The sequence below is a fragment of the Gouania willdenowi genome, chromosome 3 (assembly GCF_900634775.1).
Source record: "Gouania willdenowi chromosome 3, fGouWil2.1, whole genome shotgun sequence".
Taxonomy (NCBI): Eukaryota; Metazoa; Chordata; class Actinopteri; order Blenniiformes; family Gobiesocidae; genus Gouania; species Gouania willdenowi.
This window is the reverse complement of record NC_041046.1, coordinates 7,147,217-7,166,769: the sequence shown is the minus strand read 5'-3', so window position 1 is coordinate 7,166,769 and position 19,553 is coordinate 7,147,217. Positions and strand designations below refer to the sequence as shown.

The window sequence follows — 19,553 nt, the reverse complement described above, 5'->3', positions numbered from 1 at the left end:
CTCTGGCAGCCTTCGCAGCATGTCGGTCATTGTTTGCTGTTAATGAAACACACACACTAACTAGGGTTGTCACAATACTGAAATTTTCAACATTCAGGTAATCAAAGGTAGTGCAAAAAAGATGAAGAATAAAGTAAAATAAATGATATCTGGAACAATATTTTGAGGTTGTGCTGACATCTAAATATTAGGTAGGGGAGGTGTAAGCACACAGTGTACCTGGCTGCTGCTGTTTGTGTGAATGGCGGGGGTGGGGGGTGTAGTGTCGAAACTTTTGCAAATGAGTATCGTATCTGGATATGTTGTTTTAGTATTGATACTTTTTTGAGTATCAATACTTCTGACAACACACACCTTTTGTCCTTGATTTGACTCTTTTTGGTGGTGCTTCAAGTGTGGTGCAACCATGAAAGGAAATGTGAAAACACCGGCGCCTTTTGACCATCTCAGTACTACTGAGACTCACTACTTGATCCATTGTAAAAACGAAACTCACGCCGCTCTACAAAAAGTTAAAAGGTGGCGCTGTCAATTGGAAAAAGCAATGGCCGAACCCTTTTGGTCTGCATTGTTTTTTTGGGAGGTGCGTGTCAGGTTACTGTGTAGGGTTCTGCTTCTACGCAAAAGGCTAGGAGTAGCTACGGCATCAACGTGACGCAGCAGCATGATTTAGGCTAATGGCTGTGAATGTGATGTGCTTCATTTACAAGAAGGTAGACTTCACCATAATGTCATTATTTACACCAAACGTGACTTCAACGGCTCTGGTGACTAGTTTACATTCAAGCAAGCTCAAGCAACACGAAATAAAATCAAGTAAAAAAGTTTCAAGAACACGAAGGGGCGCGATGACATTTGACCGTTTGCTTGCCGTAGTAGCTTACATTCTACAGCGTTTACAAGATGGACAACGTAGTGATGGTAGATGCTCCATCGATAGTTACGACTGCAAACTTGTCTTTGGAAATGTGGTTTTATTTCATCTGTTCAATCGTGCTTTATTTTTTTTTCAACTTTATTCACTTTAACGTGTATTGTACATAGATTCAGTCAAATTAACTCATTGTAAGTTTTTTCAACTTTTTTATGTCCTCAGGTAACATCATTGGCTCTGGAATATTCATCTCTCCTAAAGGAGTGCTGGAGCATGCCGGCTCTGTGGGGCTGTCGCTTATTGTCTGGGTGTGTGGAGGGGGTATCTGCACCCTTGGATCTATGTGCTATGCTGAACTGGGGGTCACAATCCCAAAATCTGGAGGAGACTATTCATATGTGACGGAAATCTTTGGAGGGCTGGTTGGGTAAGTACCATGTTATTTTCAAGCTGGGCTTGAAACTGGGCTAGGTTTGGTGTGAGTTGTACTTCTTTGTTATGGATTATACTGCAGCCATGAACAAACCCACAGTCTACAAGAATTCAGCTTTAAGGGACTCATGAGTTGGTCATGACAAGTCAGCTGATTCAAGAGCAATTCTTTGTGATAAAGGCAAAAGGGCTTTGGCTGTGCACTTATAGCCATGTTTTTAAAAAAATGAGCCTTACTAATCTTGATTAATCTTAGATCAATGTAAAAAAACACAAAAAAACTAACAGAAAAAACTAATGAATGAACAAACAAAAGTGAATCTGATTATTAAAATACTTTTTTCAGATGGAATTAACAAACTAAAGAAACCTGTAACAGAAATTGTACTATCACAGATGTGTGGCTGTTTTTGTGATACTATCAGATATCTTTGTTCATTACGACTACGTTTCATCTAGTGTTGTAGCACTCAAGACGGTCTTGAGAACTCATTTTGGCTATCTTGGGCTTGACTTGAGGGTATTTTTACTTGGCCTTGTCTCAGTCTCGTCCTGGCTGGACTCTGGATTTTCCATCAAGACCAGTCACGACCAACACTGATCTCTGATCTGCTATTCTACAACTTTGTTAATGTGATAATAAGGAGAAGCACCTGGAACTGTTCCTGATTAACTAATGTTATTCAGTGTTAGCTCACAGATTGTTCTGCCTCGTTGGAAATCTCTGTCTTATGTGTCAAGCACCACATCAGTCCATCTCATTTCTAGTAATAATAATATTAATAATGGCTTGGATTTATATAGCGCTTTTTTCGAGAAGACTCAAAGCACATTACAGAAACCATTATTCATTCAAACCAGTCACTCACATCAGTCATACTGGCGGTGGTAAGCTACAATGTAGCCACAGCTGCCCTGGGGCAGACTGACAGAAGCGTCGCTGCCATTTTCCGCCCCTCTGACCACCACCAACATTCATGCACAATTCATACGAGGCAATGTGGGTAAAGTGCCTTGCCCAAGGACACTTGGATTACTTAAAATAATTCTGAATTTATCAGTGGTTTTTAAATACATACAAGGATTTTTGTTTTTTCCTATAAAAAATTAGTTGAAAAAATGTGTCAGGGTTTGAGATTTTTCATTTTTTGCTTTGAAAAAGTTGCAGACACCTTGTTTTTGTCTATCAAATGTATTTAAAAGAGAACTCAAATAAAGAGAGAATTCAACCATTTCATGGTTTTTTACATTGTTTTTTATGGCCAGAGTTGTATAGAGAGAGAGTTTAGACAACTTTGTTCATGCCAATGGTTTTTTTTTTTTACGGCAATGGTGGCTCATGGAACCTCAATAGTTCCCCGGAAGAGACCGGTTTACTATTGCAGCCAGTGATTATTATTATTATTATTAACATTAATATTATTATTATTATCAGTGTATCTATCCATTGCAGCGATTGGAGATTGGACCTTTATTTAATGAATTCATCTTGGTACATAAGTGCATAGTAAAAATCTAATTTCTTTTTTCATATATGCATATTTATAATAAATATGTTTTCAAAGTATCCTGTGACCCCTTTTTCCAGATTTCTGCACATGTAAGCTCTAAAGATATATTTCTGCCTTTTACAAAACAAAAAGTAAAAGGCAGAAATAGAAGTTGGTTGTATGCATAAAAGTTGTATGGCTATTAGTATGTCAATAAACATTGAGATGTGATTGCTCTTAATACCATACAAGTTTAAGAACATTAAAGAAAAATCAAAGCAATATGTCCTACAATACAATAACACGGTTTTTAACCAAATGAATGTTGGCCTTAACTACGTCAAAAAAGCAATTATTGATGACAAATTACCGAAAATCGCAGTTATGTCACTCGGAATCAATGGATTCGAATTGCCCGCCAATCACTTCGTCTACATGAATCACGTGACGGTCAAGCTTTTTGGACTTTCTCTATACGGCTCTGGTCTCAGCTAGTCAAGGTCTTGGTCTTGACTTAGTCTCAACTCCAAAAAGTCTTGGTCTCAGTGTAATCTGGTCTCAAGCAAGTCTTGGTACAACATCATTAGCAAATTTTTTAAAAAAAAGTATTTTCAGATATTTTACAGATATTTTAAAGAAGCTAAATTCCTTTGTTATCATAGTCATTAATATTAGATTGTTAGCATTTTGGCTAAAATTGTGTAAATGACTCTCAAAGAAAGCTCAGTTTGTTCAGTTACATTTTACAGTTGTTTAACTCACCTGTATGAATAGTCTTCTTTAAATATGTCCTCTGAATATATAAATGCTCCTAAGTAAATATTTGTAATGTGGTGTTAAATAGTACATGCCAAAATTCACTGGGAGTTACACCATGTTTTTCTGGTGAGGTTTAGAAAATGGGTTTTTCTACTTTAGAATAGAAAAATCAACATGACTTCTCCAACCATTCTAGTGTAAAGAACTGTTATTGGTTCTTATTTTATCTTGTTATTGGTTCTTATCTTATCTGTATTATCTGCAGTTCCTTCATGCAGGTGGAAAGCATTTGTTTTACTCTTCACACAGTCATTTTGTTTGTGGTTTTTTACTCTGTAGCTTCCTGTTGTTATGGAGTGCCGTCCTCATCATGTATCCAACCACTCTGGCCGTCATCGCCCTCACCTTCTCCAATTACGTCTTACAGCCAGCCTTCCCCAACTGCCTGCCTCCTTTTATCGCCACCAGACTCCTCGCCACCATCTGTATCTGTGAGTCCCAAACACTGTCCACTGTAGCCCAGAGTACGTTCAAATAACTTGTCTTTTTCCTCCTGCACAAATATCAACAATCGATTCAACATTGTCTTTGAATTATGCTTGTTTTTAGATCTGCTTATCCAATGCCAGACATGACAATATCACTCTTGATTTAAGCCTACACAAACTAAACAAACACAATCTGTGTACTCTTCATGCTTTGGTTATTCCATTTTAAAACGAAATCAAAAATAGCAAATAATTTGTTTTACTGACTTAAAACCAAAACAGAAAATAAATCTTCTGTTTGTGAGATATTTGGATATTTGCGGGAAAACTATGGACGAGAACTTCATGTTTTAATATCACCACATAGAGGGGACCCACAGATGGACTTTAACTCCCTGACAAAAACAGGAGCAACGCAGAAGTCACATGACTGATGAATTGGTGAATTGAAACGTTAAAAATACATAAATAAATCAAAACAAAAAAAATGTAAGTTATGTAAAACATCACATGATTAAAGGAACCAGAGGGGGTGTAATGAATCTACCGGTGATCCTCGTTTCTTGTGATCAACTTACGTCTGAGTAGCGATATTATAATGTTCAAAATAAATATTTTACTGCCCTCAAAAAAGCTGTAAATCTTTTTGCAAAAGTGTCAAATGGTAGAAGTTCTAACATCTATTGTTCCTCACACCAGTCTCACAGTCAGTCACCAGTTTATTTGGATGCTATTTGGACCATAACACTGTTCGGTAAAGTTGGCAGATATTCACAGATTCAGACTTCCAGCATCAATAACTCTTTAACAAAAAACGTCAGACACGAATAACTCCTCTTTACCATAGGTGTGAGGTGAACAACATGATACAAGATCATTTTATCAAACGCAGCAGAGAAAAAGTCTGCCCCCGTCTGTGGGTCCACTCTGTGTGGTGAGCTTAAAACATGAAGCTCTCGTCCATAGTTTCCCTTAAATATCCAAATATCACACAAACAGAATATTTAATTTTAAAACAGAAAAACGCTGCTTTTCTGGTTTTTGGGTTTTTCTGTATTTCTGTTTTGGTTTTAAGTCAGTAAAACAAAATAACCACACTGTTTACTTATTATCTTGATTTGGTTTTCAAATGGAATAACCAAAGAACAAAGGGTACACGGATTAAACACACACACAAAATAAAATTCTGAGAAGATGAAGAGTTGAGAGTTGATGTTGGCCCCAAAAATCTGTTTTACACAAAGTAACATCGATTACACTTCACACTTATAAAAACCAAACATGTTAAATGTCAAAGTATTCAGTAAATGAGTTCTTGTCCCGCAACAATAGCACACAGTGAACTAGTTTTGAGCTTCTTCTCATGTGCTTCACATTTGAATCTATGTTTAGAACAATCACTCTGTCTACGGTGGTTAGCGCTCTGGTATGGTCGGGTCTGCTTTGTAATGAGTTGTTGATGTACTTGTACCATGCTGCAGTGCTCACTTGCTCAACACTTTGGCTCACAATGTTCAGATCGTACTTTCAGTAATCATCTGACTCTGAGTCCTAGAGTCACCCTTCTGTTCACCAGCAGTGGGCTGTCTGTAACGCTGTAACTACCATCACTGGTGTCCACAGATAGTCCTCTGAATCTTGATCAAAGTCTGAAGATGAACAGGATAAAAGTACTTTCTTTAAAGGAGGGGTATCATGTATAAATCACTTTTTCAAGCTTTATATCATGTTAGTGTGTCATTCCCTCCTGAAAAACATACCTCCAGTGTTTCTCAGATTGACTTACATATTTTTTAGTAATCTTTAAATCTCCTGCCAGCAGCCATTTTTCTGCTGTTCTGCTCGAGGGGACGAGGCTCCGCCTTGGGGACGAGGCCCCTCCCCCTCGTAACTTCTCTTCCTTAGTTCAGCTCACATCACCTGCCTCTGCAGATTTAGCTTTTAATTTACTTATTTGAAATACTTTTGTAAGAAACCCATGGCTTATGTTGTCTGTACTCAATAATGTACACATTAAAATAAAAAATAAAAATGTAAATAAAACTTCCACCACTCCCCCGCTTCCAGCTCTGTGAAAATAGCTGCAGTCACAGCAAACAGCTAAGAGATATCTGCGTGTCGATTTGTCTATTCTGCTCATCGTAGTAGCTTCCTGCCCTTTTTTTTAAATTCCTTAAACGAGAAAATGTATTTTTGGATGTGAAGAAAACAGCCCTCTTTTGGATGAAACAATTCGTCAACAATGGTTGGAGTTTATCTTTGGTTTATCTCTCGTCTGTCCCAAAAAGATCTGCTATGTTTGTTCCAGGCACTTTTCAGATGACTGCTTTAAAACAAGAGCTTATTTGAAAGTGGATTAATAAGTACACAGACACTAAAAATCAATGCAATCCCTACTCTGGACTACTTCTGTAGTGTGTGTGTGTGCGTGTGTGTCGGTGACAGAGATCTCCGTCCGTACGTTAGCATTCCTCACTTTGATAATGATTCTAATGTAGCCAGTGTTTGAACGACGTTTAAAATAACGGCGTTAGGTAACAGCGTTTTTTTTTCAGTAACGGGGTAATCTAACTAATTACTTTGTAGTATTTACTTTGTAGTAATACCAGTAATGCGGTGCGTTACTGGTATTGATTGAATAAACTGTGATCTGAAAGCACCTCTGGCTTCATACACAGCTGTAGTGAGGAGGTGGGTTAAAAACAAGGTGAGTGATTATGATTGGCTAAGGCGGCGTCATGTTTCATGGTAGCCAATCAGAGCCAGTGTTTATACACATGTGCCAGCACACGCGCCACACACACACATTACAGATTTGATGAATCAGCAGAGATGGTGAGCGTGGAGCAGTCTGATGAAAAGTTGTCATTTTTAAGGTGACGATACAAACACTACTTTATATTAATTATGGTCAAAGTTAAGAATGTGTATGTGAAGTGTTCATTATATCCAGGTGTGAAGACTTTGTCTCCATCCGTTGTAAGCAACTCAAAAATAATGAAGCACCTCACGACACATGCATCTGTAAAATCTGAATTCTTTGGCATATAGCAACTTTTTTTCAACAGTAACGCAAATAGTTACTTTACTTGGTAATGAGTTACTTTTATTATAGAGTAATTCAGATACTAACTCAGTTACTTTTTGGAACAAGTAGTAACTATAACTAATTACTTTTTTAAAGTCACTTTCCCAACACTGATTGTAGTGATGTCAAAATGTAGAAAGTTGCCAAATACAGCGCACTGATAAACAGAAATAAACAAAATCCAATTCCAAATCAAATTTGTATGAGTACTGAAGGGAGAGTGTTCATGGGCGTGTCAGACAAGCTTGGAGTTTCTTAAAGAGACAGAGGCGAAATCGAAGCGTCATGAACTGTGTGCTACAGAGGGAAATTTTTTTTTTAATATTTTCTGCATTTTCCAATAAAATTTGGGTAGTATAGTTATTTCAGTTAGCTATAGAATGGCACTATGTGCCTGAAAAAAACATGATACCCCCCTTTAAAGTAATTTAAATGACTGGATAAGACACAAACCTCACATTTTGACACAGTCAGATATTTTATTCCTTGTCATATCTCCTGTTTAGAGCAGCAGAGGACCGAAACACGCTCATATCAAAATATGAATTCATAAAAACATATTTTTTCCACCACAGTACAATTAATTGTGTTTTTCTCTGTTGTCTTTCTGTGATACTGATAATCATGTCTTCTGTGATCTCCTTGGCCACGTAATCCAATCTTGGTTTTGATTCAGATCAAACCTTTACTTAATCTGCATTAATCTGATCCCATTAGAAGGGTGGTTTCAGTTTGGATTTCAGGCCCAAAATGTAATGAAACTATAAAAGTGTATCTAATAACTTTGTATTTTGATCATGCAGTATAGCCTACAAGATATCCAATTTATTCATACATTTTTAATTTGATTTGTTCATTCGTCAGGCTACAGTGATTGTGAGATTTTGGCCTAAAATAATCCCCCAAACAGCTGTCCATATTGACCATAAATAAAATATTTAATTCTGTCATTAATTGATGTTTATTCATCACAATCAAAAATATTGTTGTTTTGTTTTTAGATTAATTTTTAGTGATGCATACAATGATTAAACAGGATAATAAAGCAATGGCATTAGGGCTGGGATGAAGGGATGAACAATTGTTTATTAAACGATTAATTTAGCGATTATTTTTTTGATGCATCGATTAATCTAACGATTCATTTTACCAGTTCGATTCGACTCGATTCGATTATTGATCATCTCCCCATTAATTGACAAAAAGCAATTTATACATGTTGATTTACATACTGTGTCTAAAATGAAAAAAAAAAACACAAATTTCTTAACATTGCAATATTGGTTTATTGCTCTTCAACTTGAAATTCCAAAAATAAAGTTCAAGTAACAATATAAAAGTACAGAATAATGCATTCAGAGTCAGAGGTTGCATTCATTAAAAATAAAAAGTCAGTGGGAGCCGGCAGCCTGTCATGGTGTCCTTCCTGAACCAACAGAATTTAAGATTTATGTTGAAAACACATAGGCCTAGCTGACTGACAAAAGTGCATCTTTTAATTCTTCATTCACATGAAAATAACAACAACTTAAAGTAAAACACTCACATTTTTCTTTAACTCGAAATTCCAAATGCTGATACAGAAAGTGCTTTTCCGACAAAAAAATAAAGGTTTCTTTTACCTTAAGAAGTGTGTGTGTGTGTGTGTGTGTGTGTGTGTGTGTGTGTGTGTGTGTGTGTGTGTGTGTGTGTGTGTGTGTGTGTGTGTGTGTGTGTGTGTGTGTGTGTGTGTGTGTGTGTGTGTGTGTGAGATACTGCTGCTGCTGCCACTGTTGTCATGGCGGGTGTTTTCTCCTGTTTCCGCCGACGTCGATGCGCTTTGGATAAAGGACGAGGGTTACTGGGAACAGCTACCTTTGACGGACATGTGCGGACCATCACTGCCTTGCACTTTTGAAACCATCTTTGTTTTGGTCGAATGACGGGTCAGCATGCATATTTTGCGTCAGCATATTTTGCGTCAACATATTTTTTGCGTCAACATCATCGATGACGTCAAAGCATTGTCCCAACCCTAAAGGGCATCACTGGTTTTTGAAGTCCAAAACAAATCCAAATCCAAATGCTGTTGTTGTTGGTTGTGGTTCTGGCAGAATGCAGGAGGTTGGTCATGGTCTCCAAAGGTTTGAACAAAGATGAGCTCTGACTATCTAGATTTGGTGATCCTGAAAAGTTTCTATCCGGATCAGATTGATCCAATCCAATGTTGCTTTGAAAAACCGGCTCAAAAAGTAAGATTAAATGATCATGGATAGACGATAAATGAAAATGAACGATATATTGACATATTCATGTGTACAGTATTTGGCTGCGTGCCTGTCGGCCTGTCGGCTGCGACTGCAGAGGTTAGCGTTAGCAACTGATGTAAAACAGCAGATAACTCAGTCAGTTCTAATAATTTCTCAGTGAACGTGCAGCGTAATCACTCTTAAATAGCACGACCTCCAGGCAATCTTAGATTTAGATAAATCAAACAGTTATAGTCCGGTAGATGTGGCAACTCTAGCTTCGGATTGCTTCAGCGGCCTGTGTAGCAGCTGAGCCTCGTACCGTAAGCGGTGTGATCGGAAACACGCACGGCACGCACTGCATGCATGCACACACAAACCAGGGTAGACGGTCATTAAATCCTTAAAAAAGTAAGGTATTACATTTGGTGTAGCCAAATTTAAGGCCTTAAAAGCTTTAAATTTGAGAAAAAGGGCATTAAATTTGAGAAATTGTAGCATTAAATATTGTGGTACGCCTCGGTGCCTGTGCTCTGAAGAAACACTGTTTCTGATCATCACTGGGGCAATTCTAATAATGTCAGCACATTATTATTATTGACCCCGAGATAAAACATTTTCCCGGCTGCAAAAAACATAATTCCAGTGTTTGTCAAACACACACACACACACACACACAGGTTTCTAGGTTACCATAGCAAATAGGCTCACCCTGGAAATTATATATTATTTGTTAGTAATTAGTTAGTTTATTTAACTGTATTGTTATTTAATTGTTGGCACTGGCACTTAGAAACACTACATGGTTAAAATGCAATAAATGGGCTTAGTTTTGGAGCAATTTTTGAGAAATAAAAGCCAAATGTTTGATCATTTTACAGTCACGTCATTTTTGTTATGCGTTATTTGTTTTGGTTGCTTAAAAATGCAAAAAAAAAAAAAAAAATCCAGTTACTCGATCGATAAAGTACTAGATTAATCGATTCCAAAAAGAATCAATAGCTGCAGCCCTAGCGCACACACACAAACACTCACGCACGTGCACACTAACACTCATGCGTGCACAAACATCTGTGCGTGCACACACAAACACTCGTGCGCACACATCAACAAAACACACGAGCACAAACACAGGCACACACAAAAAAAAAACTTTATTGACAAAGCTTTGCAGGTGAATCAAATGGCTAATCGTCACAGTCAGTGACATAAATTGCACGACGCAATGAATCAATGATGAAATTTGTTGCCACCACTTTTAATAGTAGATTTTATCGATTTTAACGATTGCTTGTTGCAGCCTTAGTTGATACGCTAAGTCTGGCTTTATCCCACGCAGGATCGGTCAAGCTGGAGCTCTGGCTTTCTTTCAGAATATGTTAAGCCGCCTATTTGGAACATATCACACTCATTAAAATATACTGCTTGGAAAATAAATATCAGTAAAGTGATGTAAAAAAGTAAAGTAAGAGAACTTGTCTAGTCAAATCAGTCCCAGGATAAAAGATGGAAAGTAAGCAAACTACACATACTTTTCTCTTAAAGCCTGAGGTTACTGTAACACTGCAATAGTGCAGTGTTGATGCTGCTGTCTTTGTCATTTCATAATTCTCCTAGAAATGTTATGCTCTATTTCCAGAAGCTAATCTGATCAGTGGCTGCCTTTGGAATGTTGGAATTAAGCTATCTATATGCCATTAGCCCGTGGCCAAAGTAGACAGTGTACTTATTCAGTCCATCATTGTCTTTTCAGAAGTGGATGGAGAAACTGTAGTAAAGCAATAAAGTGTGAGTGCACATGCATCAGGCTGAGAGAAGCATTTATAAAGTCTGCGTGTGGACCAACACTATTTTTGGAAACAGAATGTTACAAACGTGGCTTTGGTAAATCCACGTGGAGCATTAAGTACGAGTGTGTTTTTAGGAATGTGTGTGTGTGCCCGAGTGTGAGAATCGTTGCCAGACATAGTATTGCTAGCTGTTGTGCATAGTGAGAGAGTGTGTGTGTGAACAGTTGTGTGGTTTTTGCTGTTCCTCGCCCTTAGTGCCAGGGAAATGGGCAGGATACCTTACACATCAGTGATGGGGATTTCCTTTCCCCTACTGACTGGACTGTTTTGTTTCTATTGGCTGCCTGGGGGATTCCTCAGTGTCACACTACAGGCCTGAAGTGTCAGAGTGAAGTCATGTCTTTGTTATCAGCAGTTATATAAGTTGGAGCTCTCATGCCTGGAACATCTACTCAACCATATCGATTTGTCTTTTGACTTGAAATACCAACTCTTCAAGAGTTCGATTAGCAGCAAGGTGTACTTCCAAAGGTTTGATGTTGCTTAAAGAGGCCTTATTGTGAAAAAGGCACTTTATAATAGTTTTGCTACAGTGATATACATCTCTGTAGCCTCATTCAGAGGGCCAAAGTTGAAAAAGTTCTGTTTCCTCCCTCCCTTGTTATTCCACATTGTGTAAAAAGTCAGCTCCAAATGGGTAAGTTGGATTTTTGGCCCAATATTACATCATAAGGGAGAAACTCCTCCTCCTGACAATATTTACTCCTCCTACCCTACATAACAATGTGAGCTCCTTGCTCAACATCCCACAGTGATGGCCCAGGGAGATTGAAACCAGTGAGTAGGGTTGGGCATCGTTTGGATTTTACGGATTCTGATTCCGATTCTCAATTTCGATTCCTGTTCTAAACAATTCTCGATTCCGATTCTTTGCGTTGTGCAGGTCAACAAGTCACAGATTTCACACAGAATGTTTTCGTTTGAAAAAGCTTTTACACGGGCCATTTTTATTAATTCACTTAGTTGATATAGTTTAATTTGGTTGCTGTAATGTAACTAGGGTATTCAATTACAAAGGTCCCCAACTGTAATTGTAAAAGTAATTCTGCGCTTGCGCGTCTTGTGGCAATGACGCGCTGGTGATGACATAATCCAAGATGGCGGCGGCCCGGACTACAGCCGACACGATTTAATAAAAACCTTAAAAGACATGGATATAATGAAAAGAGTGGATGGACAGAGGCATAAACATGCAGACTTTCACACGGACACACACAGACTTATTAAACACACACGGACCTCAGTAAACGGAACAGGCTTCATCAGACAGCTGGCACTAGGACCCGGAGGCGGAGTAAATGCGTCCCCGTGCTGCATTCACAGGCTGTAATAGTTTATCATTTTACCTGTTTTTAGAGCTACTGTCTTTACCAGGGAGCAACTATTTATTCCTGGTTTTTGTTTTCCAGAGTTTTATTGGGCTTTTTACTGGTGATTGGTTCATATCTCCCTTCCGCTCCGCGGTCCAAACTGAAACCATAGCCACACACACACACACACACACACACACTGCAGTCGCTTTCTGAACGCATCTAATACAAACTCCATGTAAACAATCAGAGCAAGCCGCAGAAACAAACTAGTGCCGGCATTTAGGAATCGAAAAAAAGAATCGAAATGCAAACATCTTCGTAACGGTTCTGGAACCGGACGTTCTCGGTGCCCAACCCTGCCAGTGAGTGACCCTCCGATAACATGCCCACTCACTTAACCACTAGGCCACCACTGCCCTTTATCCACAGTTAAAATATTTATGTTCAGTATATAAATAATCTAATATATAGATAATCCGAAGTGCAGCATCAGCTCACAATCAGTTTCATTTTTTGCAGCCATTATATTGCCTCGTATGTGACCCAATGTGATGCAGCGCGAGGACAAAACAATAAACTATTGTCTTAAATGAACTATTCCTGTGGTTAGAATAGGTGAGAATGACAAGAAAGTGACTTAGCAGCTTAACACGCCGGTGAGTGTTTGAAACAGCTGACTCAGATGACAGTTTACTCCTCTGCTGCTGCTGCTGTAATAAACACACCCTGAAGCAGCATTTGTCGGACTCACAATCACAATGGCCGCTTAAATAGCCATGTGTTTGACTGTAATGTGCAGTGTGGATAGCAAAAGACAAACGCTATGATAATCAACTGCTGGAATCCCACACACCAAACACAGACACAGTATAATATTAGTACAAGCCAAGCCCTCTGCGTCTACAGACACGCCCACTCATGCATATGCATGAAGGCTAAAAAACAGCTTGTTTTTAGGAGTGCTCTGAAAGTGACTTTTCAGAGGGCGAGTTTGGGAAAATAAACCTCAAATACTATGTTGTTGGAGTTCTTAAAACAAATGGAGATTGGTGAAAAATAGCATAATACTGGACCTTTAAATCTGCCTTAGCCTAGCTTAACATTCCTGGTAGAATAAACAGTGACCATAAAAAACACAAATAAACATGAGGAAATTCAATGAGGCTATTTTTAGGATGACATCAGTATAGGAGGTAAAGTTTCATATAATCTTTTTGATTTATATTATTTTAGGGATGCACCGAAATGAAAATTTGTGATCGAAGCCGAATACAATATCAACGCTTGGCCGAATACTGAATACCGAATACGATTGTTAAGTTTTTCACTATTTTTTTTTTTAAATAGTGCATAAATAGCCTAGAATACATTTTTAGACATGTTTTTTAAAGAAAGTAAATGTTTATTGAATATTATGACATTTTTTAAATATTCCAGCAGCCTTTGCTTTTCAAAAAAAAAGCACAACAAAGTTTTTCTTTTATATTAACCTTTCAAATAAAACAAAACATGCATTCCCAAAAAAAACTGAAGCACATTAAAGTGGATAAACCCACAACATATTAATTATTGTCCTATTGGCCGAAGTCTGCTTAGCCACAGTAGAAACCTAGCTAGGCCCTATAAAATCTGTTTTATTTTTTCCAAATTCCACCTTAATTTTTTAAATTTCATTTTTTTAAGAAATATTTATCATTTTTTTTTCAAGAAAATATTTGTTTTAACTCCTGTGAGGAAAGAAAATAAATACTAATAAATAAAAAAAAACCATAATTAAACATAAATGTGTCAAAAATAAAGTAAGATACAATAAAAAAGGAGATATAAGTTGTAGTGACATGGATTATTTTGACTGTTCCTTTTTAATATATATGTCATATAAAGATGCGAACAGCATTAATGTCACCCATTTTCCTCTCCGGGATCAATGATTTACTGAATCTGATCAGGTTTATTGAATAACTTTTGATCAACTTAGTTTAAATTAACCTAATTCAAATTATCCTGATGACATCATTCCAGACCATAATGATTACACAAAACTAAATGGACACAAGGAAGCATCAGTTATTTCACCACTAGGGGTCAGATGGTCTCGTCCACAACAACAGAACAACTTGTCCCACAGATCTTCTGTAGCTCTGATGAGAGGTTGTTCGAATGTAACATTCTAATAACATTGAGAAAACATGATGCGGTACGTGCAAACAGAGGAGGAGACCAGGACATTTCTTAGCATTAGACTTTAAAATAATTAGTGCCACATTAGACGTGAAACAACAAAGGAATACAGAGTGTCATAAGGAGGTTTAGAGCGTCCATCTTCCTGTAGCGAAGACTCACTGGATGCGAGTTCAGGGGAGTTACGAGGCTCCTCCCCAAAACAACGTTCAATGGAAACACGTTCAAAGCACGATTATACTTATACATTTAGAAATATCGCTTTTATTTTGCAAAAATCTGTAATGGAAACACAGCTAGTGTTGATTTGAAATACAGAGCGAGATTTAGTAGATTAAGTTTTCCTGCTTATTCCAGTCTGACTGTGGCTGCTCTGACGTTGAACAAACTTTTTCCAGTTAAGTGCTGAAGACATGTGACGACTCTGGTTTTAGTCACAAGTGACCGTGTGTGTGTGTGTGTGTGTGTGTGTGTGTGTGTGTGTGTGTGTGTGTGTGTGTGTGTGTGTGTGTGTGTGTGTGTGTGTGTGTGTGTGTGTGTGCGTGCGTGCGTGCGTGCGTGCGTGCGTGCGTACGTGTGTGTGTGTGTGTCGGGGGCGTCTAGTTTTGCTCTATTTATAGCAATACCAGTTAACCAGTGCACCCAATTCAGTAGATTTATGCTTTCCTTGGACACTGATGGATTGCTACTGAAGTTAGCTAAGCTTTTAAAATAAGCACATTTTGGTCATTTTTATGCCAAATACTGTCAAAAACCACTGTTTAAAATAGGCTAAATGAATGCTTGGAGGAAGATCTGTGTGTGTCATGGCATGTGGAGGACATACAGTATAGTGTGAGCATGACTATGCACTAGAGTTGTCACGATACCAAAATGAGTAACCACAATACTATACCAGACAAAGTATCACAGTTCCTGGTAATATCTTGATACTGAAGCCTTTTTATTATTATTATTCTTTTTATGATCTGCAATGTATTTGTACAAGTTAATTACTTTTAGTGTTGTTTGGTACATGATAAGAGTACATGAACAAAAGCATATAAACAATAAAAAAACAATAAAAAAACAAATAAATGAAGTTAGAATTTACATGGTTGAAATTAAAAAAAATAATCATTCAGTTTACGTTGCACATCAGTTTATGTTTAACTAATATAAATATCTGACAATAATGCTTCTTCTCCATCATAATAAACCATAGAGGATAAAATACAATAAACAGGAACTGATTCCCTGGGGAAACTATATTTGTATGTATTTTCTGGATGACGTCACTGGTGTTTAATGGGATTGGATGTGATCCCTCCTTTTTATGTATATAATTTGTAAATATTGTTTGTACACTGTAAATATCTCTGTAAATAAAAAAATGAAAATAAAAAATGGCTCTGAGTCTGTGCAGAAAAAAACAAAAAAAGTGTTCCCTCATTTGGCTTCTATAGCTTGGTGACAGCGCCTGCACAGTAGATCTCCTATTGCTTTACCGTCTCAGCCTCGTTTAAAGCCAAAATAGTTCCAAATGGGACTTTTGGAGTTTTTTGAGCAAAATTAGTGATGCCACTGACGACGTCGATGCCGCGGCAAACTCTTCGCTCGGGCCCGGTGCTTCTGCCATGTGTTGTCTCGTGTTTGTGACTGTAAGCCGTGCACGCGTCCAGGTGAGACAGAACTTTAGCTTGTTGTTTGTTTTGAATAGAGTTTCTGTCGAAGCGGAGCTGTCTTCATGGAGTTGGTTCTGCCGGCAGAAACACACAAACAGCCAATCAGCTAACAGACGGGTGGACCCAACGTGCGGAAACAGCCTATCATATCTCCGTATGTCACCAGTGACAGGCAAACAGCCAATTCAGCAGCTTTGTAGTTCGGTTGCCATGTTGGTTTTCAAGTAAGTAGCGTGCAGTGAGCTTAGACTGTGCAGTGAGAAGCCGGGAGGAGAGTAGAGGCAGCCGCTATGTAGCGGAAACTAGCATCGGTAGTTATCGTAATCTATGGTAGTAACAACGTGTAGAATTTCTAGTATAGTAGGAACCGTTACAATTTGGCACCAACGTGTGGGTATCGTGCAACTATAATATGCAGTTATGATCTTCAAGAAAAAGACTAAGAAAAACCAGCAAAGAACCATTTATTTAACTCATGCTAGATAAAATCATTGATTAAAGTCATCAGAAATAAAACTATTGATAAATGACTCAAGCAGTGTCAAAATATCAACACATAAAAACAGTTTGACTGTATTTCATATTTGGACAGAACATAAAACAAAAACTAGATCCACAGAAACAAAACATAAAACAAACAATGTAAACTAGTAATACAAAACCAAAATGTGCTTCTTTTGTACTTTTTATTGTTATGTTATTTTGCTTTTTATATTAACAGGTTTCCTATGGTTACATGTGTACTTGTGTATTTATTGTCCTTTGCCTTAATTATTTGCCAAAAAAATATGAATGAAGCCAGAACCATGACACAGCTGACTGTTCTATGCACTATTATAATGATTATATTATTTCCACTCTACCGTGGCTTACGCAAAGTGGCAGGATTAGCTTTATTGCGGCTGAGTGAGTATTAACAGCTTTCCTTACATTCCTGACCGTGTCGCAGGCTTTCATATTGGATGCAGTACGGTCCTCATTTAGAGTTTCACCAGAACTACTGCCATACGCATGGAACATTAGGAGTTACCAGAGGTCAGCTTCAGTAATGTGTCCAGAATATTTACAGACAGAGGTTTGTATTGAGAATTTTACTGATTGAGAGTTAATACAAATGTGAGTTGAAGAATGCAGAGATGTGTCAGTTGAGCCCTTAAACTCTTATTTTTATCCACTGCAAGTTTTCTTTTCACGGGATGCCTTTAATGTTGTATAAGAGTTTAGACTCTTACATGTTATACATACTAGCTTAAGTGATGTTAAACTACTGTCCAGCTAATCTTTAGATTGTAAAAGCTCATTTCCTTATGCAGAGCTGCAAGATGCAACAATACACGCGTATCGATCTCCTCCATTTACCACACGGATGTCCATGAGGATCCAGAGAATAATAATGAGAAAGCTCTAAATATACAGAGAGGGAGGGGCTGTTCGGGGACAGTCACAGAGCAGAGCACCAAGGCTCCCCGATGACAAACTCTATCAACAGTATCGCTTTTCAGGAGGTGATCAGTGCGCACATCTACCGTGCATGCTGCTCACCAGCACCAGGAGCAGTGTTGGATGTGACATCCAGCGGCGCACACAGCTGAGCTGCTCCCTCTGTTCATTTTAATATAATGTTTAGTGCTGAATTCCAAGAAACTATTCATTAAAACACTCACAAGTCTCATAAATTACATATTATTTAATTGTGTTACAGCGTCGTCTTTTATTAAACACTGTTTAAGTTAAAAACTTATCAAACTCACATGATCAGTGTGTGATCACATGCTTCAGTTGTTCTCTATGATACATTGACTAAATAAGACCATCTTTAACCCTTTACTACTTTTAAAATGTTCAAACCAGAGAAACTTCTTCAACTTTATTCTCACTGCTCAGTAACAGATGATGTCACGTCCTATTGGTGTCAGCATTGGTTTCTATTGGCTGTTTAACCAGTAAAAGCTGCAGTGCATGCCCCTCACATCTCTAATCATTAAGGACTCTATTCACCCATGTGCCTAAGTCCAAAAAGCCGCACAGCTGCGCTGTTTCTGGCTGTGTGCTTTTCTCCCCCTGTACTTAAGTCAGTCGCTGTGCGCCTTCATCCCAGTTACACACTGTGGGCTGAGCGTCCCTGAAATGTGGGTGTTCAATCTGTTCAAATCTGGTTTTACGCGCATTCTCCGGTCCTTTTCCTCTTTCGCGCCTCTAACCCTGGAATAAGTGCTGCGCCCCGATAAGGTGAAACATTATATTGCACTAGAAATGTGGACTTAGTTACATTTGAAGCCACACGGACTCGTGCGTCGGGCAGCAGCAGCTGTGATCACTCAGCTGCTGCTGCTCGATTAATTAAAACTCTGACAGACACAGACTTCTGTCTACGTTGGTCACAGAGATTCAACTATTTTCATACTATGTCCAACGTAAAGTCACAGTTTGATCCACTACAGAGTGAAACAAGCTGTCATATGCAGATGAGGATGGACCACAAACTGTTCCCACACATATTTGAATGAGGCTCAGCTCAGGTCGCTTTAAGCAATTTATATCTAAAACTGTGTATTATGGAAGCCAATAGTTGTGTTTCACTGCAAACATCCCTCTGTATTAAAGCAGGACGCTCTGTGGCCGCGTTATTTCCTCATATCTCCAGCACATCTAACTCTGTCACGCTTTACAGTGATGATGATGATGATGATGGTCAAGGAAAGAAATTTTAATTGTGACTCAGTCACACTGCAATAATCTATTCAATGATCTGATCAAATCAACCTGGTATATTGTTTATCAATGAAGGCATTTCAAATTAAAAGTCAACTTTATCATTTTAACGGATTTCAATGACATTCAGAAGCGTTGGGAAAACTCCAGGTTCCGTAATTTCTAGACAGCCCCAAAAAAATGGCATCACCACCTCCTGTCCTTCAGCCCGCCTTCATTCACACATACGCGCTTTTTGGCTCCTTACGCGCGGTGGGCGTGACAGCAGCCTGAACCGGAGAATACACATAGGAGAGAAGTGCGTAACTGCAGGCGCGCAAAAAAAACGCTTAACTCCAGACGGGAGAATAGACCCCTAAATCTGTGATCAATCTCGTGGGTCTTATGAGGATGTGCACTTAAGTTAATCACTGTCACTTGGCTTGGCTCAGCTGGAGAGCTCCATGCTGCGAAGAGTGTGATGGAATGGTAAAA

General features: G+C 38.3%; 1 protein-coding gene across 2 annotated transcripts in view; it reads left to right on the top strand.

Moving 5' to 3' along the window:
* slc7a10a (solute carrier family 7 member 10a) overlaps positions 1-19,553 on the top strand; it is a 52,088-nt gene that overhangs the window by 13,648 nt on the left and 18,887 nt on the right. For both annotated transcript variants that reach the window (XM_028477309.1, XM_028477303.1), the window contains exons 2-3: positions 1,097-1,301; positions 3,895-4,046. In XM_028477309.1, the coding sequence (XP_028333110.1) occupies positions 1,097-1,301; positions 3,895-4,046 (357 nt within the window). The remainder of the gene's footprint in view (positions 1-1,096; positions 1,302-3,894; positions 4,047-19,553) is intronic.